Source organism: Oculina patagonica, chromosome 11 (genome assembly GCF_052425735.1).
Source record: "Oculina patagonica isolate OP01 chromosome 11, crgOcupat, whole genome shotgun sequence".
Classification (NCBI taxonomy): domain Eukaryota; kingdom Metazoa; phylum Cnidaria; class Anthozoa; order Scleractinia; family Oculinidae; genus Oculina; species Oculina patagonica.
This window is the reverse complement of record NC_135768.1, coordinates 8,038,901-8,064,297: the sequence shown is the minus strand read 5'-3', so window position 1 is coordinate 8,064,297 and position 25,397 is coordinate 8,038,901. Positions and strand designations below refer to the sequence as shown.

The 25,397-nt window shown below is 41.8% G+C and overlaps 3 protein-coding genes and 1 pseudogene across 4 annotated transcripts in view; 3 read left to right on the top strand and 1 right to left on the bottom strand.

Annotated features, from left to right (window-relative positions):
* The window catches only part of LOC144629610 (uncharacterized), a 214,315-nt gene that overhangs the window by 152,077 nt on the left and 36,841 nt on the right, over window positions 1-25,397 (bottom strand). The gene's annotated exons all lie outside the window — the stretch shown is intronic.
* Window positions 6,357-25,397, top strand: part of LOC144631044 (uncharacterized) — a 32,578-nt gene continuing 13,537 nt past the window's right edge. The window contains exons 1-2 of the mRNA XM_078489416.1: window positions 6,357-6,476; window positions 7,984-9,079. Coding sequence (XP_078345542.1) covers window positions 8,516-9,079 — 564 coding nt within the window. The 5' untranslated portion in view covers window positions 6,357-6,476; window positions 7,984-8,515. The remainder of the gene's footprint in view (window positions 6,477-7,983; window positions 9,080-25,397) is intronic.
* Window positions 9,078-10,849, top strand: LOC144630814 (uncharacterized). Its single transcript, XM_078489177.1, has one exon. It carries the CDS (start codon window positions 9,731-9,733, stop codon window positions 10,847-10,849), a length of 1,119 nt encoding a protein of 372 aa, XP_078345303.1. The 5' UTR covers window positions 9,078-9,730.
* On the top strand, window positions 11,668-14,454 carry LOC144630813 (uncharacterized; annotated as a pseudogene). Its single transcript, XR_013566640.1, has 2 exons — window positions 11,668-13,278; window positions 14,036-14,454. The product of XR_013566640.1 is annotated as an uncharacterized LOC144630813 (transcript).

The window sequence follows — 25,397 nt, the reverse complement described above, 5'->3', positions numbered from 1 at the left end:
AATCAATACAAAGAACGTCTCTGGAATCTGACACAAATGCAAACCAGTGTCTCAGAGATATGAAAAGGAAACACTCGTAATAAAAATGTTCCTCCTGTGAGGTAATAAAAATGTTCCTCCTGTGAGGTGATAAGAATGTTCCTCCTGTGAGGTAATAAAAATGTTCCTCCTGTGAGGTAATAAAAATGTTCCTCCTGTGAGGTAGCTTAAGCACTGTTTTTGTGTGGAACAAATCAGTTACTATGTTTTCTAGTAAAGACTAAAGCCCTCAAACTTCTTTGGCTTTCGAATTGGCCTTCCTGATCTAGTAGTTTGCTGCATCTCTTGGGTCTGTGAGTCAGGACTGGGAGAGCTCTCACTTGGTTGCTGCTCTTGGTGCTGAGGGATAGACTCCGTGACTGGCGGAGGGGTGTGGCATTGAGCTTGAGGGGAGATTGCTGCTGTTGGCTGATCTGGCATATGCGGAGTGGGGGCAGCAGGAGTGATCGGTGTTTCTGGCAGGATAGGCTGGAAGGACGGCAATGCTGGAGACTGCTGAGGGATATTTCGTGGAGATGCCGCTGGTCGCAATTGGGCCCGGTTTCGGCGGAGGATGACGTTGCCTGTGTCTATGTTGTACGAACGTGGCGATGGATTGTCGATGATCCGACCATAGAGCCAAGGAGCCCCCCGTTGAGATGGGCGAGGCTTTGCATAGGCATGGGAGCCTAATGGTAGTGGCGGTAGAGTAGGATGTGCGTACTTGTCATATTGAGATTTAGAGGCTTCTCTGCGGAGAGTGATTTCGGAGCTGACTGTCGAAGGATCTGCAGGCTCGGGTTTAAGCAGGTTTTCTGAAGTTGGGAGTGTGTAGCGAGTACGTCTGCCCATTAACCTCTGGGCTGGGGAGAAGGAATAGCCACGAGGAGGCGTATTTCGTATGTTGAGTAGAGCCAGGTAAACATCGTGGGACTTCTTAAGAGTAGATTTGGCATCATGTACAGCTGCCTCAGCTTTGCCGTTGTTGCGGGACCAGTAGGGTGACGAGGTGATGTGTTCGAACCCATACGTCTGGGCAAATTCCTTGTAGTCGTTTGAGATGAACTGAGGGCCATTGTCTGTGAGACAACGCAGAGGTATGCCGTGACGGGCAAAGTGGGCTTTGGTGATCTCAACAATGGTGGTGGATTGAGTGTTGATCAGCGGATCCAATTCATAGAAATCGCTGAAATGGTCCACAGTGACCAAATACTGCTTTTGCTCAAATTCGAATATATCTTGTGAGACAAATTGCCAAGGTAGTGTGGGGGTAGGATGTGAGAGCATAGGCTCAGTGGTGGCTTGCTTTCCATACTGGGCACAAGTAGGGCACATCTGGCAAAATGTTTCTATGTCTTTGGACATGTTTGGCCAAAAAACTGCTTCTCTAGCAAAACGAAGGCAGTATTCAGCTGCTCTGTGGGACTGATGGATCCTTTTCAGCATGCTTGGACGTAGGGAAGTAGGTACAATGGCACGAGTAGACTTGAGGAGGATACCATTTGCAACACTAAGCTCTTCACGAAAATGCCAGAAAGCCTGAAGTTGGTGGGGTAGGTGTTCTTTAGTTGGTGGCCAACCATGTACGATGTACTGTTCTAGCAGTAGCATGTCTCGGCATGATGCTGTGGCTTTGCGTAGCTGTTCGCGAGTTATGTCAGTTAGGGCTGGCGAGGTGGGGTCCAAGTGAGAAAGATGCACTCGAAAGACTTGAAAGGTTTCCGGTATGGAGGGGGTGGCGGGGTTGTCTTGACACGGGGCTCTGGACAGGGTGTCTGGTAAGTGTAAAGAAGAACCTTTTCGGTACACCACAGTAAAATTGTAACGCTGTAGGAAAAGCATCATTTTCTGCAGGCGTTTCGGTGCTCAGGCGAGGTCCTTCTGGAAGATTGACTGAAGGGGTTGGTGGTCAGTGTGGACGGTGATGTTTGATTTTCCCAGAAGCCACTGGTCAAATTTGTTAAAAGCTTCAACTATGGCCAGGCACTCTTTTTCAATCTGTGCATAACGCTGCTCGGTCGGGGTTAGGCTCTTGGAGCTGTATGCGATGGGTTGTAAAGAAGACTCGTCAAGGATGCTGTCACCATGTTGTGTACTGGGCTGCAGGAGTGCTGCTCCAAGACCATAATCTGAAGCGTCCACTTGAAGGACAACTGGTGCATTTACGTCATAGTATGCCAGGCATGGTGCAGAGGTGGCGAGAGCTTTGGCTTCGTCAAAGGCTTGTTGGTGTTTTGTTGACCATAAAAATGGCGTGCCTTCCCTGGTGAGGTTGCGTAGGGGTTGGGTGACGCTGCTGAGCTGCGGACAGAACTTACTGAGATAGTTGATAGCTCCTAGGAATCTGCGGATTCCGTGTTTGTCGGTTGGAGTGGGCATGGAGACTATAGCTTGAACGGTGACCGGGTTGGGCTGAAGACCATCTGTAGTGATAACGTGACCCATGAAGGTTGCTTCACGGACGAGAAATTTCATTTTGTGCACATTCAGCTTGACATGATGCTGTTCGAACCGCTCAAGTACTGCAATGAGGTCCCTGTCGTGGTCCATTCTGGCTTCGGTGTCGGTGGCGCCGCAGCCCGGGATGAGAATGTCATCGGCAATGCTGATTACTTGGAGTCCTTCAAGGACCATGTGGATGCGACGCTGCCATTCTTCGGATGCAGACGATATGCCAAATGGAAGTCTTGTCCATCTGTAGCGGCCCCATGGTGTGAACATGGTGGTCATCAGGGAAGATCGCAATGTCAACGGGATGTTTTGAAAGGCTTCCTTGACATCGATCACTGACATGTATTTTACCCCATGCAGTTTGTGAAGGTTTTCTTCCAAGGTTGGGATGATGTATTAGGGGCGTCGTATGGCTTTGTTCAGGGTCTGTGATGGGTCCAAACAGATCCGAATTTTCCCCGGCTTGGTAGGGGTTGGTTCTCGCTCTCTTATGACCATGTTGGAGATCCAATCTGTTGGCTGGGAGACTCGTACTAGCTGGCCGGTGGCCTCGTAGTTATCCAGTGCCGTTTTGATAGCGTTCAGCTTTGAGATGGGTTGGCGGTGGATAGGGGCATGAGAGGGTTTGACATTTGGATCCAGGTCAAAATCAACAGGTGGGCCGAGGTAGCCAAGTCCCTGAAAGAGCGAGGTGCAGTTCTTTGAAATGAAACCCAGTGTTAAAGTTCCTAGCTTAGGCCAGATCCGCATTGAAGTGTTGGGGGGCGCCGGGGGTGGCCCAGCTGCCGATTCTTGAGACGTTTCAGGGCCAGTCATTGGGGGGAGTGGAGTGGTGCTTGTGGAGCATTTCCTTATGAAATCAGCATTTAGAGTAAGCACGCCAAGTGTTTTGCTGGCCTCTGTACTGAGTAAGGCTGGTTGGTCTGTGTTGATGACTTGGAAGGTGAGGATGCATGTTTTGCTGCCCTTACTGGTTTTAAGAGTGACCTGACCAACAGGCTTGATTGGTGGACTGGCATAGGGTAGTATCACAGTTTTGGTTGGCAGAACTTTCGCCCAGGGCATGTTTGAGAGATGGCTGGATGGCAGTGTGTGGCAGGAAGCTGCTGAATCTATCTGGAAGGGGACCTGTGTGCTATGGCCAGAGTCTGGGCTTGTCAAGTCTAGTAAAACGAAATGGCCTTTGTCAGCCTGGGCCCGGTGGAGAGGGGGCTGTGCCGATGGAGTGGTGTCAGCATTAGAACCTGGTTGCTGGTCTGAGAGGGTGAAGCAGTTCTCATATTGAATGCCTTCCTCAGAAGGAGCATAGGAGCTTTCCTCTTGATCAATCATTCGAATGTGCGCTTGCCTGGGGTCCGGTGGAGTAGGCTTTTGGGAGGTTGGTTTCGAGCTCCGGTGGTCTTTGGCAGCCTGTTGGCAGACGTTTGCGAAGTGGCCTGTTTTGCGGCAGTAGTTGCAGGTTTGTCCTGAAGCTGGGCACGTGTTACGGGAGTGTGGTTGTTTGCTGCCACAGAAAAAACAGGGCCTGTTGGGAGGTTTAGTAGATCTGCTAGGATAGCTGTGGGTGCCTTTGTTAAGGAACGTGGATGTGGTGTAGTGGACCTGTTCTTCTATGGTTGAGCTAGCCAACAGCGTGTTTGTGTGTTGTGCGGCTTCAAATGAGATGGCTTGACTCACCACAAATGCCAGGATGAAAGGTGGGTCCTCAGGTTTCCGCTGGCCATCTCTGTAAAAGATATCTTCTCGGAAACGGCTAAAAGATTCGTTGAGGCCGAAAAGAAACTTGTCCCTCATGAATTGGTCTCCGTGTGCACCGAAAGAACAGCGGCCTGCGGCGGTACGTACTGCGGTTTCCCACTCTGAAATGGAGGTTTGCTGTGCTTGTGACATTTTCGTCCAGAAGTGGTAACGATCCTGCATCAAGGTGCTAGCGCCAACATAATGCTCCTTGATTTTTTGGAGCCAAACCCAGGGTTTTCCAGCGTCGTCGGCTGGTATCTTGGATGCGATAACGTCGTCTAGAGTGTTCCATTCAGCGGCAGGAATTGCACTACGAAGGACAGCTAGTTCGAAGGGTCTCTTCGCGAGGATGTAATGATCGGTCGTTTCGGTGAGTCTGTCTTTAGCAGGGTTTCTGTACCCTTCAAGTAAGCAGTAGTCGTGGAACCGGGTTTCCCAGTGTCGGTAGTGGTCACGATTAGATCGCACGGCTTGTACATCGAGGATGGGCTTGTCGTGTTTTGGCATGGCGCGAGTGATGCAATGCTGTTGAAGCTTTCAGTTGTTCTTGACGTATTTGTTGGAGCGCTTTCGACGAGTAGCTCGCTCGGTAGAAAAGAAAAAGAAGAGTTGAGGCTGGATGCTAAGCTAAACCACTTCTGACACCATGTTAAGCTCGGTTCTATCGATGAATAAATGAGGACACGCCGGCGGCCATGTTGACTATTTTATTCTCCAGGAATTACACGAGCACGAGTTCATCCGGGAACTCGAGATCAGATGATGTAATCATAACGCGAGTAACGCAACGGTAACGTAACATTTTCAATGCAATACTATTGTGATGAAGCGAGCACCGAAAATGAGCTTTCAGCGAACTGTATAAACATTGTATAAAATTCCATCTAAGTCGTACATATCTTTTTCTTAATTGAATGTACATGAACAGATAAAGCATGAAAAATCAAACCACAACTCTCGCTAACAAACGAAAGCAAAATCGATGTAAAATTAGGCAGGATGTAAAATTTTTGTGAAGAGAAATTCTAGACGTCTTGTTGACCTTTTAATATCTTTTCCCGTCTCGTGCTAACTTCGTGATTACAAGCCATCCATTGTTCCTAATGCGAGCAGTTCATATAACGCTTCACTTACACAATCCGCTTTCATTTTCATTTGTTCACAGAAAACTGTGCGCCACTGAGAAGAAACTTCACGGATAATTTGGACGTTTCAAGTAGGTGTGTTAGACGTGCGTCTTTAATCAGTTAATTGCGGTAAATTCAAAGAGATCGATGATTTTATTTGCGAGGATCATGAGAGAAGATGAGGAGTCCTTGTGATTATACAGATAAACATATAATGTTGAGTTTTTTGTGAAGATTGAAATTCTCTGACTGTTTTTCGGACGGAATTAATTTCTTCGTTTCAAAACAAGAATCTGCTGGAGAGGCAACAAAACAGCTTTTAAGCTGTTTTGAAAATCGACAGCGATCGGTTCTGGGGCACACCAAGTAAAAACAAGACTGAGTGGAGCCTAGTTGGATTTCTAGCCTGTTACTGTCGATTATTTTGATAGATAGTCACTGTTATATATTATGGCCCCCCTTTCTATATATATATATATCGACTAAAGAATGTATTAGTGACTAATACATTGACTGACTAAAGAATGTATTAGTGTACAAAAATCACATCCTCAAATAACTGTCATTGCCTTAACTGTTTATTGTGGATGCCGTCTGTTAGTATGGTTTGTCTGCATTTGTAACCAATAAGCTGTTGGGTTGAGTTGATGGCGTTTAATACATAACAAAGAAGGGGGTCCGGGGGCATGCTCCCCCGATAAAAAATTGAATTTCCAGAAGCTCAGGAATGTAATTTTGAGCATTCTGGCATAATTTTATTACTCTTACAGAAGCCTCTTCACAACAAAAGCATAATTATTTTTAGTAATCCCCCTAACAGACCGTATTTTTTGGCTCCCCCCCCCCCTCAAATCCCACCAGCCCCCCTACGTCTTAAAAAATGAACTGTCCCTTACAATTGCATAATTATCAAAGGTAGCTACCCTCTTTCAAATAAGATTTAATAAAGTTCTGTTACAATTGGTTTGATGTCAAAGCATAGATTGACTGGACTATTTGCCGATACAAATTGTTGGTCTGTTATATCGATTGATGATTTATTGCTGCGTGATTTGCGTGCCTTTATTTCATTGATCGAGGGAGGGGAGGGGGGAGAGTTCAACAAAGAACCAAAATAAAACTGTGGACTAAGAAGAACATGTCATGGATAATGGTCTACTTACTGACAAACAATGGGCTTACCGCAAGAACCACTCGACCCAACTATTGCTGGTTCACCTCACGGAATGTTGGAGGCAAGCCCTTGACAGAAATTTAGTGGTTGCTACTGCCTTCGTGGATTTCAGAAAGGCATTTGACTGTGTTTCCCATAAAATTCTTTTATCTAAACTAAAGCATAGATTTGGAATCGAGGGAAACCTCCTATCTTGGTTGACGGACTACCTGAATCAAAGATCGCAGATTACAGTAGTGAACTCTACCCAGTCAAAAAAGCTGAATGTTTCCTGTGGCATTCCACAAGGATCAGTCCTAGGCCCGTGCCTGTTCAGCCTATATACCAACGACATGCCAGACGCCGTATCTTCGGGCACCCTATATCTGTACGCTGACGATACAACAGTCTATTGCATCGGCTCAACTGTTGATGAAGCCTGTAGTCTTCTTAACAAAGCACTTAATGAACTTAACGAATCGTGTGTTACCAACTCCCTTACACCACACTCTACAAAATGCGAGGCAATGCTGTTACACAGAGGTTCTTTCATTGGGCCACACCCCCTCATTACAATAGGCTCGACTACAATCTCATGGGTGCACCACACAAGGCTGCTGGGTGTCATCATAGACCATAAGCTCACCTGGTCGAAACACCTTTCAGATCTGAAAAGAAATTTCTCTAAGAAGTTAAACCTCCTGAAAAAATGTTCATTTCTGAAAAGAAGAGCCCTTCTCGACCTTTATTTCAAAGTCATACTGCCGTCTGTTACGTATGGCATCATTGTCTGGGGGGTTTGTAACAACTCTGACCACATACAAGCACTTGAAACATTGCATCGCAGGGCAGCGAGAATTATCTTCAACTTGTCATGGGACACACCATCGGACATGGTGATGGAAATCACTAAGTGGGACTCGATACTCGATTTATACAAACTCAGTCTTATTAAGCTGTTTTACAATATTGTAATCGAAAAGATTCCTAAAACGATTTCAGATTTAGTAACGTGGAGACACGGACCCTACAACCTAAGAGGACACAAAAAAGCGGTTGTCCCACTATTTTCAACGTCCTTTTTAAAGAACTCAATCCAGCACAGAGGTGCAGTCTTATGGAATTTTGTGTCAAGCTACTTTAATAACGCTACCAACCACAAGCAGTTTTGCAAAAAAGCGAGAACGGACCCCTATATTTAAAAAACATAATTTTAGCCGTTTGTCCATCCAGACAACTCCAAAACACGTGTGATTTTCAATTTTAAATCTTATTCTTATTTAAATATAATATCGTTTATTTTAGTTTATTACAATGTAATATTAATTTCTCTTAGGTAGGTAGTTAGTCACACGTACACACGACCCCTCAAGCATGTATTTGCTTTAAAACAGATCGTGGTTAAATAAAGGTTTATTATTATTATTATTATTATTATTATTATTATTATTATTATTATTATTATTATTATTATTATTATTATTATTATTAAAGGTAAAAACACCTTTTAAAGAAATCTTTGGAAAAGTGAAGGAGAAAAAACTTTCACACTCAAAAGTAATTTGGTCTGTCACTTAATCAGTCTTAAGCTGCCGTCAAATGTGTCATGCAATTTATGAAGAGGTTTGCCTGACATCCTATTCTTCATCACGCAAGTGAAGTGAAAACAAGTCACGCAATTTCGGTAGATAATTAGCGTAAGGGTTTCTATAATAACAATAATAATATACCTAAATAATAAAAAAAAGACAATTCGAACAGGATCAAGACTTTGACTTACTACTGACGTCACAGCCACGCCTTTTTGAAGTGGGAGAGAGAGGGGGGACGGGTAGGGGGGGGGGGGGGGTTGACGGTATCCAGTTTACCTTGTACGGCTAACACGCCACCGTCAACAACTAAAAGCAGACAAACTTTAACACCACAGATTATTGTGACCGTCACGGACATCACGAGATTTTTTTTTTATTTTCCTTTGCCAAACCTCTTTAATGCCTGATTTATTTTTAATGCAGGACTTTTCACAATGGAGTACTCATCAGAACAATTGAACTATTTTCGAATTTGTTACATCGCCTTTAACTTGGTACCCGAAGGTCTAAGAAAAATCTTCAAACAAGAATGGGATTTCCGTTACAAAGCAACGCTTGGAGAATGGAAAGACACAACAAAGAATGGTTTAGACTTTTACAACAACGAATTTCGAAAAAGTAGCTCAAAAAACGCGCGTTATCTCGCGACAATACAGAATGGAAACACGGCAGAGTGGGACTGTAGTTGTTTGTTTTTCGCGATCCTGTTCTCAGACAGCATAGGCACAACCGTTAGTGCAGCAATCAAGAAAGAAGTCGATGATCTTCGTCAGGTCCGAAATGACATTGCTCACATCAGTGAAGCCGACCTCACAGATGCTGAGTTCAAGAATTACGTTGGAAGAGTGTTGCCTGCGTTTAACGCTTTGAGTCTTCCAGTCAATGACATCGAGACGGTTAAAAACCACACGAGCTTTCCCACGGCAGAAGTTAACAATTTAAAGCTTCACGCTGCAAATCTCCTAGTAGAATTGACAAATACGAAATCTGATTTACAAGTCGCACAAAACACCATACAGAGCAAAGAGGAGGAGGTTGAATGTCTTACGCGAGAGGTTAATTCCAAAGTGGAGTCTTTCTGTAATCTCACATTTAAACCATCTCACGAAATCATCAGACGTTCAAATGACGTCAAAAGGATTATGTCAAAACTGCATGAGCTTCACGATGAAAGTAATGGAGCAGTAAGTACCATTTATTTGTCAGGAAATCCTGGGTGTGGCAAAACTCAAATTGCTCGTGAAATTGGACAAGAGCTCTTTACAACAAGGGTAAGCGACAGCAAAGGCTAAACTTTTGTTGCAACCCTGAATGCAGAAACCCTTGAAAGGCTTGTAGACTCGTATATCAGTGTGGCTAAACAGTTAGGAATTACAGAATACACTTTAACTAACCTGACGACCTCGAAAGTAAACAGCCCCAAGGAAATAGTCCAGCATCTCCGTTGTTTAACCCTGCCAAAGACTACACAGTTCTCAGAGTGGTTAATAATTGCTGATAACGTTGTTGACCTGTCCCTGGTTCGTAGCTATCTGCCTCAGACTGCCAGTGAAGAATGGGGTCACGGTCAGGTGTTGATTACAACTCAAGACAGCAGTGTGATTCCTACAAATGCTCCTCATACTTACCGCGAGTCCCTAAGTGCAGGAATGCAGCCAGAGGACGCAGTGGAGCTATTGAAACAAGTTGCGCAAATGTCAAATGACGACCAAGTTCAAACGGTTGCTGAGGTTCTCGATTATCAACCACTTGCCTTAGCAGCCGCTGCATTCTATGTAAAAACTGTTGTGAGAAAAGGTTCTCCAAATTACAGTTGGACAAACTACATGGAAGCATTCGGTCGTGGCGATCATAAAGCGACACAAAAACCTCTTGCTGAAGGGAATCCAGCGTATTCGAAAACAATGACTACAGCAATAACAATGGCAATAAATAGTGCGTTGGAAAGCAATCAAGTTCTTCGCCAGGTACTGTTATTTCTTTCACTTTGTGATTCCGAATCTCTCCCAGTTGAGGCAGCTGTTAACTTTGTCAAAAATCGCACCTCAGGAGAGACAGAAGAGTTAATCAGAGCAAAGATTTTACAATCCTCCCTCATTACTTGCTTATACAGTAAAGATGGGAGACCCGGCTATATAAGAGTACATAACGTTATTCATAAAGCACTCAAGAAAATGTTGACGCTGGATGTTGACTTTACAGAAAAACGTGAGTGTATATCTGTGGCAATTGAGGATTTTCGCTCCCTTACTGAGTCAAAGTGTAATCTTTTAAATGAAAGCGGGTACGTTTGTGTAATGCTACGTAAAATTATGACCCATTGCAAAGAGTTGCATAGAATTATTTCTAATTCTTTTGCTACAAAAGATGTTTTAGTGAAAGAGTTAACACCCTTTATTACTCCAGACAACATTGTTTTGTGGCTTTGCTCCACTGCTTCTGTGTGTTGTGACCTCAGCAATCCATCAGTTGCAAACTTATTTTCCACATCAGCCTGTGATTTTGTTCAATACATCAGTAGCACAAGAGAGGGTGACCTATTAAAAGCAAAGATCTTTGAAAAGCACGGAAATGCACTGTCATTGGCATGCCAGTATGAATTATCAAAGTCATATCACGAGAAGGCACTAGTCATCAGGAAAAAAAATTACGGAGAGGAACATGCTGATGTTTGCTACAAAAGATGTTTTAGTGAAAGAGTTAACACCCTTTATTACTCCAGACAACATTGTTTTGTGGCTTTGCTCCACTGCTTCTGTGTGTTGTGACATCAGCAATCCATCAGTTGCAAACTTATTTTCCACATCAGCCTGTGATTTTGTTCAATACATCAGTAGCACAAGAGAGGGTGACCTATTAAAAGCAAAGATCTTTGAAAAGCACGGAAATGCACTGTCATTGGCATGCCAGTATGAATTATCAAAGTCATATCACGAGAAGGCACTAGTCATCAGGAAAAAAAATTACGGAGAGGAACATGCTGATGTAGCAGCAAGTTATAACAAATTGGGACTTGTTCATCGTAAACTCGGACAGTACAATGAAGCAAAAGAATACAACGAGAAGGCACTAGTCATCAAGAAAAAGATTTTCGACGAGGAACATGCAGATGTAGCAACAAGTTATAACAACTTGGGAATTGTTTAACAAGATCTCGGACAGTACAATGAAGCAAAAGAATATCACGAGAAGGCACTGGTCATCAAAAAAAAGATTTACGGCGAGGAACATGCAGCTGTAGCAACAAGTTATAACAACTTGGGAAATGTTTATGATGATCTCGGACAGTACAATGAAGCAAAAGAATATTACGAGAAGGCACTGGTCATCAGGAAAAAGATTTTCGGCGAGGAACATGCTGATGTAGCAGCAAGTTATAACAACTTGGGACTTTTTCATGGTAAACTCGGACAGTACAATGAAGCAAAAGAATACAACGAGAAGGCACTAGTCATCAAGAAAAAGATTTTCGACGAGGAACATGCAGATGTAGCAACAAGTTATAACAACTTGGGACTTGTTTATCAAGATCTCGGACAGTACAATGAAGCAAAAGAATATCACGAGAAGGCACTGGTAATCAAAAAAAAAGATTTACGGCGAGGAACATGCAGCTGTAGCAACAAGTTATAACAACTTGGGAAATGTTTATGATGATCTCGGACAGTACAATGAAGCAAAAGAATATTACGAGAAGGCACTGGTCATCAGGAAAAAGATTTTCGGCGAGGAACATGCTGATGTAGCAGCAAGTTATAACAACTTGGGACTTGTTCATCGTTAACTCGGACAGTACAATGAAGCAAAAGAATACAACGAGAAGGCACTAGTCATCAAGAAAAAGATTTTCGACGAGGAACATGCAGATTTAGCAGCACGTTATAACAACTTGGGACTTGTTTATCAAGATCTCGGACAGTACAATGAAGCAAAAGAATATCACGAGAAGGCACTAGTCATCAAGAAAAAGATTTTCGACGAGGAACATGCAGATTTAGCAGCACGTTATAACAACTTGGGACTTGTTTATCAAGATCTCGGACAGTACAATGAAGCAAAAGAATATTACGAGAAGGCACTGGTCATCAGGAAAAAGATTTTCGGCGAGGAACATGCTGATGTAGCAGCAAGTTATAACAACTTGGGACTTGTTCATCGTAAACTCGGACAGTACAATGAAGCAAAAGAATACAACGAGAAGGCACTAGTCATCAAGAAAAAGATTTTCGACGAGGAACATGCAGATGTAGCAACAAGTTATAACAACTTGGGACTTGTTTATCGTTATCTCGGACAGTACAATGAAGCAAAAGAATGCCACGAGAAGGCACTAGTCATCAAGAAAAAGATTTTCGGCGAGGAACATGCAGATTTAGCAGCACGTTATAACAACTTGGGACTTGTTTATCAAGATCTCGGACAGTACAATGAAGCAAAAGAATACAACGAGAAGGCACTAGTCATCAAGAAAAATATTTTCGACGATGAACATGCAGATGTAGCAACAAGTTATAACAACTTGGGACTTGTTTATCGTTATCTCGGACAGTACAATGAAGCAAAAGAATGCCACGAGAAGGCACTAGTCATCAAGAAAAAGATTTTCGGCGAGGAACATGCAGATTTAGCAGTAAGTTATAACAACTTGGGACTTGTTTATCAAGATCTCGGACAGTACAATGTAGCAAAAGAATACCTCGAGAAGGGACTGTTCATCGAAAAAACGATTTACGGCGAGGAACATCCTTCTGTAGCAGCAAGTCGCTGCAACTTAGAAATTATTGATAGTAACCTTAGACGGCGTAGTCAATCCAGGAAGAAGCATTGTATTTTGTTATAACAAGTTTAAGTAGCTCGAGCTAGGGAGCGGAAGTTGCCACGAGTTTCCGCCCTCTCATGCTTTACACTCATATGCGTTTTTGCGTTCGCTCGCGGTACGCGCCACCCTGCGAGCAGAGCCTCTTTTAACTTCCTTGCGTATGAGATTTTGTCAAGTATATCAGTGGAGGGCTGGTATACATGGATACCAAATATTGATTTTTCTTGATGTTAACCAGTTTCGCAACTTTATATTGCTTTGTTTACCGAATATGTTGAAACTGGAACATGTGCAACTCTCTGGCGTCTTAGAATTACGAATTTTTACTGATAACTTGTGACGTTACATGCAGTGAACTTGAACCTTTGAAACTTGGCGGTAATATATATAGGTTATTCACCAGCCGGGAGGTCCGTATTGGGAAAAACTGTGCCCGAGGTCTTGAATTGTGTTCGTAGGATAGTAATTCTCTGATTAAAAATATTATCTGACTGAAAGACATTTTTGGTACAGCTATACATACTTGTTTTAACGACTTGTTTTTCAACTCTGCGTTGATTCCCAGCAGTCTTTCTTTGTGATAATCAGTGCGAAAGTGAAACTGAATGAAATGCGTAGTTTGGACGTACGGCACAATATTGCGAGAATTATTTCGGCTGTTTTGTAATTTCTTGAATGATAGCAACTGAAGTTTTGTTTTGGCAAAAAGTGGCCGATAAAAAGACAGTTTTGTACTCAAAATTGAAGTTTTAATCCTGTAAAGCTTACCGTAATGGCGTGAAAACGATTGCAAAGTGACAAACAACCACAAACTACAAAACTAGAACTCGACTTTGTCGATAAAGAAATGAATACTCGCCTTTAGAAGAACTTCGAGGCCTTTAATTCCACTTCTATTTTGTCTTGTCACATTTACAACGGTTGGTGAGCAACTATTTCGATTTTTCAGAGCAAATCTTTCATGTGTTGATTCGTACAACACTGCAAAATGATTTTGCGCGGAAAATTCACTCGACGATTCATCTCGCAACGGATATCGCCCGCTGTGAGCGGGCCGGATGGGAGAATACCGCCCGCTCCCGGAACCAATCAGATCGCAGGATTTGTAGAATACCGCCCGCTCACGAACAAAAAGAAAATAAATAGGAGAGAATTTTTGTGCATTTATAACCGTGAAGCTTTTTGCTTGTAAGTTTCATTCAGTCACCGACAAAATTCTGAGATAAAATATCTTATTTTAGTATATACTAAAACAGTGGATAGCGTTTCTGGCGCGCTGATTGGCTAATCAAACTCTGAATATTCACCTCCGAGTAACGCGCGCGAAAAATTGTTATCTTTGCAGGAATGAATTAGTCAAAAATCATCCTTTTGGGTTAAATTATTTTACTGTTTTAGTATATACTAAAACTGCTATTCACCTCAGTGTCAGTGGCTAGTGGTGGATATTTACCTCGCCGTTCCGCGGCCCAGTAAATATCCACCACTAGTGACTGACACTGAGATGAATAGTTGTTAAATATAAGGATTGTCGGGTTATCTTATAGCTGTTTCCATGGCAACCGTTATGGCGGGCATATTCACACCAAATTATGTTTAATAAGGAACCAATGGTAAATGTTTTGCTTCATTAAAAAATAAATCAGTATCTTAGTTTAAAGACATTTTTGTAAGGGTGTAAGTTTAGCTGTAGTGGCAAATTCATTTATCATCTTACTTTATTCTTAGTACTGTATCCCACGTGTATGAAGGCGAAGTGTTCCTTTGATATTCTAAGTACCCTGGGTGCCATTTATTCTTTGCAAGTTGTTCACAGTTCGCGAAATTTCTTTGTGGTGGCCTAATGGTTAGCGCGCTCGACTCCGTGTCGAACGACCCGGGTTCGAGGCCTGGCCGGGGCGCTGCGTTGTGTTCTTGGGCAAGACACTTTACTCTGACAGTGCCTCTCTCCACCCAGGTGTATAAATGGGTACCGGCGAATTTACTGCTGGGGGGTAACCCTGCGATGGACTAGCATACCATCCAGGGGGGAGTAGCAATACTCCTAGTCGCTTAATGCTACGGAAACCGGGATAAGCTCCGGCTGTATGGGCCTCATGGCTCGGAGACAGACTTTACCTTACCTTACCATACTAGACAAGTGGACTTTGGTGCATCATTTTCTATGTTTGTATTGTAAATAATATGATTATAACATTATTAAAAGTATGTTAAATTTCTTCACATTTTTTCTGTCATTCAGTAAGGGTAGCGTAAAATTCTAAAATCATCCTCCCCCAAACCCAAAATTATTTCACCAAGAAATGAAAGTGATGATGATGATGATGATGATGATGATGATGATGATGATGATGATGATGATGATGATAGGCCCTGGAAGGCCCTCTGGTCGGATTATCGTGTTGTGTTCTTGGGCAAAACACTTACTCTAATCGTGCCTCTCTCCACCCAGGTGTATAGATGGCTACTGGCAAATTATAATGCTAGGGGGTTACCCTGTAAGGAACTAACATCCCATCCAGGGGGGAGTAGAAATACTCCTGGCCGCACAGAAACCGGGATAAGCTCTGGCAGGGTGGAAATAAGCTTTCGCTTTGTATATAAGCCCACCCAGAAAATACACCCACCTGATTGGGACGTGGTGAATTTATGCAACAGACTGAAAAGACGTCCTTAAAGAAAAGGTTTGAACTACAAAACGATACGGCTAACTCGGAATTGTGGGATATTGAATAAGTGCGTACATAAAAGTCTTGATTATTCGCTTGTGGAATTAAAGATCACAAGTCATTGCTAATTTCATTTAACACTATAGTACATGCACACGGTCTCTAAGAACACAGTTCTCGAGTTTCCTAGAAATACCCTATATGTATGTTTTATGGTTTGCATTTTCTTCGTGTTAACTTTCTCTCAATAAGGTGTATACACCAATCAAGAGAACGAAAGCGTTTTGAAGCATTTTACACTTTAATATCGATAATTTACAAATATATATTTACAATCTGTCTTGTACAGCACCTCAGAGTAACATCACCTCCTAAAACATCAATTAAAAACCAGTTCAAGAGATGTTTAAATGATAGTCACACCAGGCTGTACGAAAAAAAAAACAGACTTTTCGGGGACACCCTTCATCAGTGTGAATATGATGTCTAAAAAGAATGCTTGAGCTATCCGACCTGCTCGCATGTCACCACCGAGACGTGAGGAGAATGGGGAGAGGCGCGAAAGTTGTTGCCATTCTCCTCATGGTTCACGAAAGTTAGTTGTCGCCCCAGTGCCTTGGGATGACACAGACACTCTGACCAGACGGCAGAATCTATGAAAGGACGGGCATGAAATCCATTGTTGATTATTTTGGAATAGTGATTGATTTATTCTTTCTCCTTAAAACATGATGACATTGTAATTTGTACAGGTATTGAGAATAAGCAAGTTCATCAACTAGGAGATATTGCCTTGATGTACTTTCAAACTCTCATAACATCTTTAACAGAAATGTAAGGCTGTCAGTAAGGAGAGTTAGTATTTCAAGCTAAGGATTGGAAAGTAAACTCTTACATCATCTTGGTGTTTTCCAGATGGTCCAGCCTTGTTCGAGTCCTGCTCTAACGAATCCTGACACATCTGTACTTGCTAAAAAAATATTAAGAGTGAAACAATTTAAGTGCTACTGCGATCAAAAACACACTTTTTCTTTTCTCTTCGGATATTGAAACTACTTACCCTAAAAACAATTATGCCAAATTTTAAGTCAAAATCCCCACGTGAAGTATTTTTATTTCCACTATATTTTCGCAATCGAAATGTCTGCAACTTCTCCGACTGGAAAGCTCCGCGTAAGAATGGCGGACGGATTTCTTACGGTTTCACGGCGCTTTTTTACGGAATTGCTTTGTCATGTTGGATAAATTTCCACTTATTCGTCTTATCTAGGTCCTAAATACGGAATTGGCACAATAAAAGTTAATGTTCCCAACCCATGAAGTCAAAACAAGACAACAAGTTCAGTGGGAGAAAAGGGGTAAGGGATGAAGTGCTCGAGTTGCCAATCAGAATCATCAATAGGAATCATGCAGGGTACATGTATCACAGGTTAGTTGGTTGGCAACGAGAGACTGGAATCCTCTCCTTCCTTTCAGGAAGCCCTAGTTCCCAAGAAACTGGGGTCCTAATCTCTAGGACCCTTGGGAACAAACACAACCACATGCCCTGGTTCCCAAGAAACTGGGGTCCTAATCTCTAGGACCCTTGGGAACGTTCCCAAGAAACTGGGGTCCTAATCTCTAGGACCCTTGGGAACAAACACAACCACATGCCCTGGTTCCAAAGAAACTGGGGTCCTAATCTCTAGGACCCTTGGGAACAATCACAACAACCAACAACAGCAACACTGGGGGGCTCCACTATAAGGGGAAAGCTGACCCTGTGAGGCTATGGGGCAAAAGGGCGAATGGTACAGAGCACTTCATCCCCTCCCGTGGTTTATAGACTATAAGAAAAGACAATGCTTAGTTAAGATGGTCTAAAGCTATTGAAGAAGTTCAGAAGAGACAGTAATCGAATAACAGAATGGTCGAGTTAGTATATGCAAGCTCGACACTAAAGCTAACGGTTACATGTATATCGATATCTCAAAATCAGACACATTGCTCAAGTCCAACAGCTCTAAGCCTGAGCTAGCATACAAAATGGTAACAATAAAAAAAAACAATGTTTCTGTAAGTAGGCATGCTGCTTAAGTCCATCAGCTTTAAACGTAAGTAAGCATACAAAATGGAAATAATAATTATTAGAATAATGTCTATAAATGCGGGCTTGCTTCTTTAGTCCATCAGCTATGGCTAACGTTTAAAAATAGTAATAGTAATATAATAAACACCCTTAACATAGCCGGATATGTGCGTAGAACTAGAACATTGCCTACATTTTTACAAATACTAAGCTAAAAGAGAACCAAAGAGGGTTGGGTGGGTGGGAATTATTGTGAAAACTATTTTAGGGAGCTCAGAGAATTTGAAGTAAAACTACTCAAGTCTAGATAAAACCGCATGGTCTTGATTGACATAATAGAAAAGGGGCGATGTGATTGGCCAGCCCGAATAGCGCATCACACTCTAGAAGTGAGTTTGACCTTTGAATGTAACGCAAGAGTGATAGTCTTGCAGCATATAGCGTGACAGATCTGCGTATTTGAATAGAGTGATCTTATGACTTCTCTGAACTCCTTCCATGGTTGTCACATTAACTTTAATTTATATTACATGTAAATTGGCATTTATATTACATATAAATTTGCTTCAAGGAGAAAAACTGCGAAATTTTCATCGCGGTGGACTTTTAATAACTAACGGTTTTACCCATAAAAATAATTTGTGTGAAATTTTATTGTATCGTGCAATGTCCAAATGAAGATGTACATGCAGACCTGATGGTTAATTTGAAGAACAAACACTCGAATAAAAATCTTTATTGAACCATCTATAGAATCCTGTATTCCCTGCATAAACCTCCAATTAGGGAAGCAAGCAGGCAAGCAATGACGCGATCGTTCCACTGATTGTCCAATTGGAGGGCAAAAGATATCTGTCACTGACAGAGAAACAAAACAAATCTCGTTGGCATGTAAAAACACATGCCTATAAACAATTTGTGATGCCAGAAGTTCATAACTGAGAAGTCTGCATTTCCGGTAATGGGCCTTGAGATATGTCTTTTGCGAGAAGGCTATTTTAAGAACGGCTTTTCCGAGGGCCAATAGCCAATCGGTAGAACCATTTGCCGTTTGCAGCTTTTAATTGGCTCTTTGGCAAGTCAAGCCAGAAACGCTTCCCTTCTCTTCCAGTAAGAAGTGTTTTTTCTACGCATACCTAATTATTTCCTTCGTCTTGACTGCCCTTTGAAGACCACCTTCTTCGGGCTCATGGTGAAAAATATCGCCTGTGTCTTCCATGTTTCTTTTCATAGTTCACGAAACTAAGGGGCCTTCACAAACCAATTACGACCGCGTCAGAATGCCGTAATTTTATTTGCATTAATTTTGCAAAAATCTTATTGCAAGTGCACGCCATCATTGCACGTACACGCCATGATCTACGTCATTTTCTCGCGTGTAAAGTTTGTTCTTAAAATAGCCTGCTCGCGGAGACATAGTATGCGCCCTAATCCTAGATGCAGACTTCTAGCTAATGAACTTTTGATGATACCAATCATAGACATGAACCTTTTTCCTTATCCGTTTTGAGATGGTACTATGATGAGCTACGGATGTTCTCACTGGCGAGGAATGTTCCTTGTGTCCAGATTTTCTTGCGTTCTCTACTCTTTCACCAGTAACATGGTCCCAATGTTTACTACATTTTATTTCTGAAGACAAATTGTTTGGTTGATATAGTTTTCTGTATTTGGTTTTCCTGTAATAGACACGTGTCCTCGCTGCAACATTTGTCTCATTGATAGAAGAACACTTGTCTAGCTCAAATCTTGATTTCGTAAAAATTGTTTTATGACGAAACCTGCCATCATTCTCTGCTTTTTTTGTTCTCACAACCTTGTTATTCCACTACGAGGGAAGTTCAAAACTATTTTCTGACGAAAGATGATCTTTTACATTGTACACGGCACCTACACCTGGTGCAACAAAGCAACCACGTTGGGGGCTATCAGATTGACAGGAGGAGTCGATTAAGGGGGTTCATCACGAGTGATTAAGATATCTATGTTACCTGACACAGTATCTGAAAATACAATTCTCAAACTCATTAATTATTCATATTGTCATTAGCCTACCAGAACGCCCCATTCTGGTCAGGTGGATGAGTTTAGAAACCCAATGAAAAACGAGTTGAAAACCACACGTGTTTGGAAACGATTTTAAACCCGTGTGTAAAATGTTTCTTAATCTGCATATTCATAAAGCAACACAACAACAACGTTTAAAAAATCGTTTTTCCGATGCAGACAATAAATTTCACCATCAAACATTTCATTACGAAACTTACACACATTTCTTATTTGTTAGTGAATCGAACAGTTATTCAAGTCCACAAAATAAAAAGGGCTTACTGAGAATTGACTGCTTTCTCGTTCGATGCTGTCTTTTCTTTTGGTTTACTTTCTTTGAAGAAGCCACGTGGTTCCAATGTTAGCACTTTCAAAGTCCACCACTCTATGCCGTTCCAAAAAATGAAGCCGCCCATTTGTTTTTGCAGAGGCTACACTTTGGAACCGGGCCCTTTCTGTGCAAAACTCTCCTTGTCTAAATCTATTCGCCACGGCGAAGCAAAGTACTAAGCAGAGCGTTCGTTTCGATCAAACAACCAACGAAGCGGGAGATATACAATCAATAATTATTTCAGAAAGTTGTGAAAATCTAACAAGTGGGTGTCAAAGCCAACAATTGGATAACCTAGCAAGTATGTGACATGATCGAGTTCCATTGTAAAAATATAACAAACGAAAACAAACATGTCCGAATAGGCACTGCTAATTACATAGAAAAATTATCTAATTTTCTTTGTTGGAGAAGTAATTTCAAAAACTCGTGCTTCGGGTTTCACCAGGTTTCCAAACGCTCGAAAACAATAAAACCACTCGGCCTGCGGCCTCGTGGTTTCAAAAGTTTTCTCGCGTTTGGAAACCTGATGAAACCCTCGCACTCGTTTTTGAAATAGTACTTATAGTTCGTCTTAACATGAAGACGTTTAGCTTGAAATACCTTTTGATATAAAGCGGTAGCTTTTCACTGCCTTTTTCAGTTTGCTTTCAATTGTCCTCGTTTTACTTTACCGCACAGCTCACTAGACTTCGAGAGAACAGTGGAACTAACAACAGAAACAATGTTCCAGGTCGAGGTCAATATTCTGCTCTCAGATAACATGAGTTCTATAAGGAACTCACCACTCAATTAAGACAGAATAATCTAGCACCAGATCAATATGCTGCCCTCATATAGCATGACTTCCAAAAGGAACTCACCAGCCAAGTAAATAAGACAGAGTAATATATATAGCCCGAGGTCAATATGCTCATATAAGGAACTCGCCAACCAATGCAAGTGAGGCAGACAATCCAGGACGAGGTCAATATGTTGCCCTCATATAACATGAGTTCCATAAGGAACTCAACACCCAAGTTAGACAGAAAAATCTGGCACGAGGGCAATATGCTTCCCTCAGATATCATAAGTTCCATAAGGAACTTGCTAACCCAATAAGAATTAATAATCTTGCACGAGGTCAATATGTTGCTCTGATATAAGATGACTTCCATAAGAAACTCACCACTCAAGTAAGAATAATGCCCAACGAGGTTAATAAGCTGCTCTCATGCACAGAATGTGAATTAAATAGGGAATTCATCACCCAATTTGCTGCCCTCAGATAACATAGTCAAAATAATCCAGCAGAAGGTCAATATGCTGTTATCATATATCATGAGTTCCATAAGGAACTCACCACCTAACTAAGACATAATGATCTAGCAGAGAGTTGAATTGATAAGCTGTCGCCAGTGAGTTCCATAAGGAACTCACCACGCAAGTAGGAGATATGGTGCCCTCAAATAACATGAGTTCCATAAGGAACTAGTGAGCTGTGCGGTAAGACATAACCATCTATCGGTGATTTAATTTGCTGCCCTGAGATGACATGAGTTTCATAAGAAACTCACTTCCCAAGTAAGACAGAATAATGCAGCACGAGGTCAATATGCTGTCCTCGTATAACATGAGTTCTATGAGGAACTCTCCACTCAAGGAAGACATAACGATCTTGCAGAGGGATAATATGCTGCCCTCAAACAAAAGGAACTCAACAGCCCAGTAAGTAAGACAGAATAAAATAGCCCAAGGTAAAATGCTGACCTGAGAAGACATGAGTTCGATGAGGAAGTTACCACCTAAGTAAGACAGAATAAAGTAGCACGAGGTCAATATTCTGCCCCCACATAACTTGAGTTTCAAAAAGAAACTCACCAAGTAAGATAGAATAATCTAGCACCAGGACAATATGCTGCCCTCATATAACATGCGTTCTATAAGGAACTCACCACCCAAGTAAGTAAGTAGGACAGAATAGTCTAGCACGAGATCGACATGCTGCCCTCAGATAACATGAGCTCCATAAGAAACCCACCACCCAAAGTAAGAATCGATAATCTAGCATATGATAGCATAGAATATTCTGCTCTCAGTTAATAATAATCCAGCACGAGGTCAATATGCTGCCCTCAAATAACAAGAGTTCCATAAGGAATTTACCACCCATGTAAAGGTCTTGCCAAACGGAGTAATTTTTTGTTGGCTATGACGTCATTTTACGTCACATGACGTCATTGGAGCCGCCATCGTGGATCTGGAATCATAGATTTCACCATTTTCTAAGAAAGTAAGAAAATATCGGAAATTGAAGTTAAATCAAGCCAGAACGCTTATCAAATGTAAAAATAAACGAATTATACGATTTCGTTTCAAAGAACAGGACAAAATAAAGAATAAATAAATACCAACGTCAAATGTCATAGAAAAATGTTTGACATATCAAAACGTTCTGCAGGGGATGAATAAACAGCAAGAGATCAATATTCTGCCCGCAAATAACATGAATTCCTTAATGAACTCACAACCCAAGTAAGTAAGACGAAATAATCTAGCAAGGGGTCAATATGCTGCCTGCAGATAATATAAGTTTAATAATGAACTTACCACCTAAGTAAGAACAGAATAACCAAGCACGATGTCAATATTCTGTCTCCAGATAATGACCCTGTGCTCGACTATTCTGTCCTACTTACTTACTTGGGTGGTGAGTTACTTTTGGAACTCATGTTATATGAGGGCAGCATATTAACCCTATATAAAAACACCCTTAAATAATACAAAAATACAGAAAATATATAACAAACTAAAGTTAATTAAAAAGCTGGAGGCTGTCAGCCTCAACTACGTCTCCTTAGGTAATTCAGCCATAAGCTGTATCCCACCTGCTGCACCAAGTTTTCTGCACAGAAAACATTTACTGAGAATAAACTCGACGCTCGGCCAATCGCCCTTTGACAATTCAATATAACTAACGTAGACTGGACGACACGTATTATTGAACAAGGTGTCCAGTCTCTTGGTGTACTTTCGTATAATCAAGTCTGTGGCTTGGTAACAATAGGGCAGAATTATCTGATGTTTAGCGTCAAAATTGATGGCAACATTAATTCTAGCCTTCCTCCAACTCGAAGAATCCCGTCACCATCCAACACTGGGCTGAGCTTGCGTAAGGGCAAGACAGTCTTCAACTTCCTCAGATAGGGCTTAACTTGGCGTGCTGATACTTGATTTCTGGAGATTCTTCGAAGAGGTTCAATGTTCAATGAAGAGGTTCTGGCAGGATAGCTTCTGTAAATGCCAGATTATCTCCCTTTCGGCTACTCGAACTTCATCGACAGACAATTCTCATCGAGGGTATTGACTAACGGAGGGACTGCTGTTCACTGAAAAACCACGATGCCTTTCAACTAACCAATTTTTGAATTTCAGCAGCCATAAAAATTATTTCCTTAGCTTATCCCAGGAGGAATATTAAAGAAATAACTTTGAGAGAAAATCTTCTGCTGGTTGATTTAATACAGCCTAGGTGTACGTATGAACATCTCATTTGAGTTCTGAATCTTCTGCGGATAGTTCTTTCAGTTAGTGGGAAGGATCACGAGGCCATAGACCCTGGACCTTGCTCGTCAGAAATTCAGGACCACTCAGCAGTAAGTCCCCTGCTGGCGTTGTCAGTGGGGTTAAGCTCAGATTTTACGTATCGCCACTGCTTTGGCGCGGAATGGTCGGGAATTACCGTCAGACGGTTAAATACAAACGTACGGAATCTGGCAGATTCATTCCTTATGTACTGGAGCACTGTAGTAGAACCTGACCAAAATACAGATTGGTGCACTGGTATTTCAAGCTCAGACTTGAGGGTCTTGTCCAATTGAACGGCCAAAATCACAGCTGAAAGTTCTAGTCTCGGAACTCTCATCGGCTTGATGTGCGCAGGACGGGATTTTCCCATGAGGAACGAGCAGTAAGCATTATCCTTCATATCCACCAGTCTTAGATACGAGACAGCACCAATGGCAAACTGCGAGGCGTCAGCAAAGTTATGTAACTCGACGGTCTTCTATTCTCCGAGATCGGCAGGTTTGAGGTACCTCTTGACAACTAACTGTGAAAGTTTGGGCAGTTCTTCTTTCCATTTTTCCCATCTCTGATTTTCATTCTCGTCAACTGGATTATTTCAGTCTACCTTTTGCTTGCATAAATCCTGAAGTAGTCATCTCCAAAAATTAGTATGTCCTGCGGTACATTGACCGTAGAAGCGAACGCAAGGATTACAAAGAAAATGTATGCAGAATGAAATGTTTAATTAAATATTTCTTGACAAATTAACAAATGTAAAAATGTGCAAGCGGAACACAATTTTTATAGACTTGTGTATTATGAAACACACTGTACAGGAATTAAAGTGCAGACTTTGAATTTCATTTGTATTCATGAACGTTTTCTGCGAACAAATTTTGAGACCAAAACTAGAAGGCATAGAGGAGAAATGTATGGCGAAAACCGAAAACTTAAAGTTTATAAACAGGGATTATCGGCAACCGGAATTTGATGGAAAAAATGTGCAAGCAGATGTGATAAAACTATACATGAATCTTACTCACCAAACGATTTACATCTCCTTCCGATTAGATTTGATGATTATCTTTGCCGTTAAAAAAAAAAAAAACATAAAAATCACAAAATATAAACACCAGGCGGCAGTCCCGTTGAAATCGAAAACTCCGCTGTCTTTAAACTACGATATTTCAGCCGTCGTTGCTCCACTTTTGCTGCAAGAGCCATCGTTTGAAAGCTTTTTTGCTCCAGTTTTATTATCGTGCAATATTTTGGACCAGTGGTTTCCCTACTACACACAATATTCCTCTATGTAGGCCCCATTCTTGTGTATCATCGTCGATGTCTATAAGCCCAAAGTCAGGCTTTCGAATCAGCGGCAATTACCAACTCTAACGTACGTTTTATGTACGATGCATTCGACTCCAATGTCCGCGATTTCTTGTCATGTTCTTGGCAAGAAGAATCCTAGTGGATCGTAGATCAAACTTGTCAGAGACAATATCCCTCTGCGCGTGTTGGGCTAATCTTTCAGAACGGCGCTGAAAATGAAATATCGTTCTGCATGTCCCATCTCAGGTCCAAAGTTCGTTCAACAGGATGTCTTTCCTTATCCAAGTCAAGGTCTAGGACTGACGAAGCTCTCTCACGTTCAGATATAGTCTCCATAGCTTTAGGTCTGTTACTGAGCCACTTACGAAGACGGAACCCACCCCTGGAGAGAAGCTCTCGTAGTTGACTTGCAAGTTTTACAGCGTGAACAGATGATTCTACTGACTTGAGGTAATCATCCACGTAAAAGTTCTTCTTTACAGTCTCCACAACCTCTTCGTCAAAT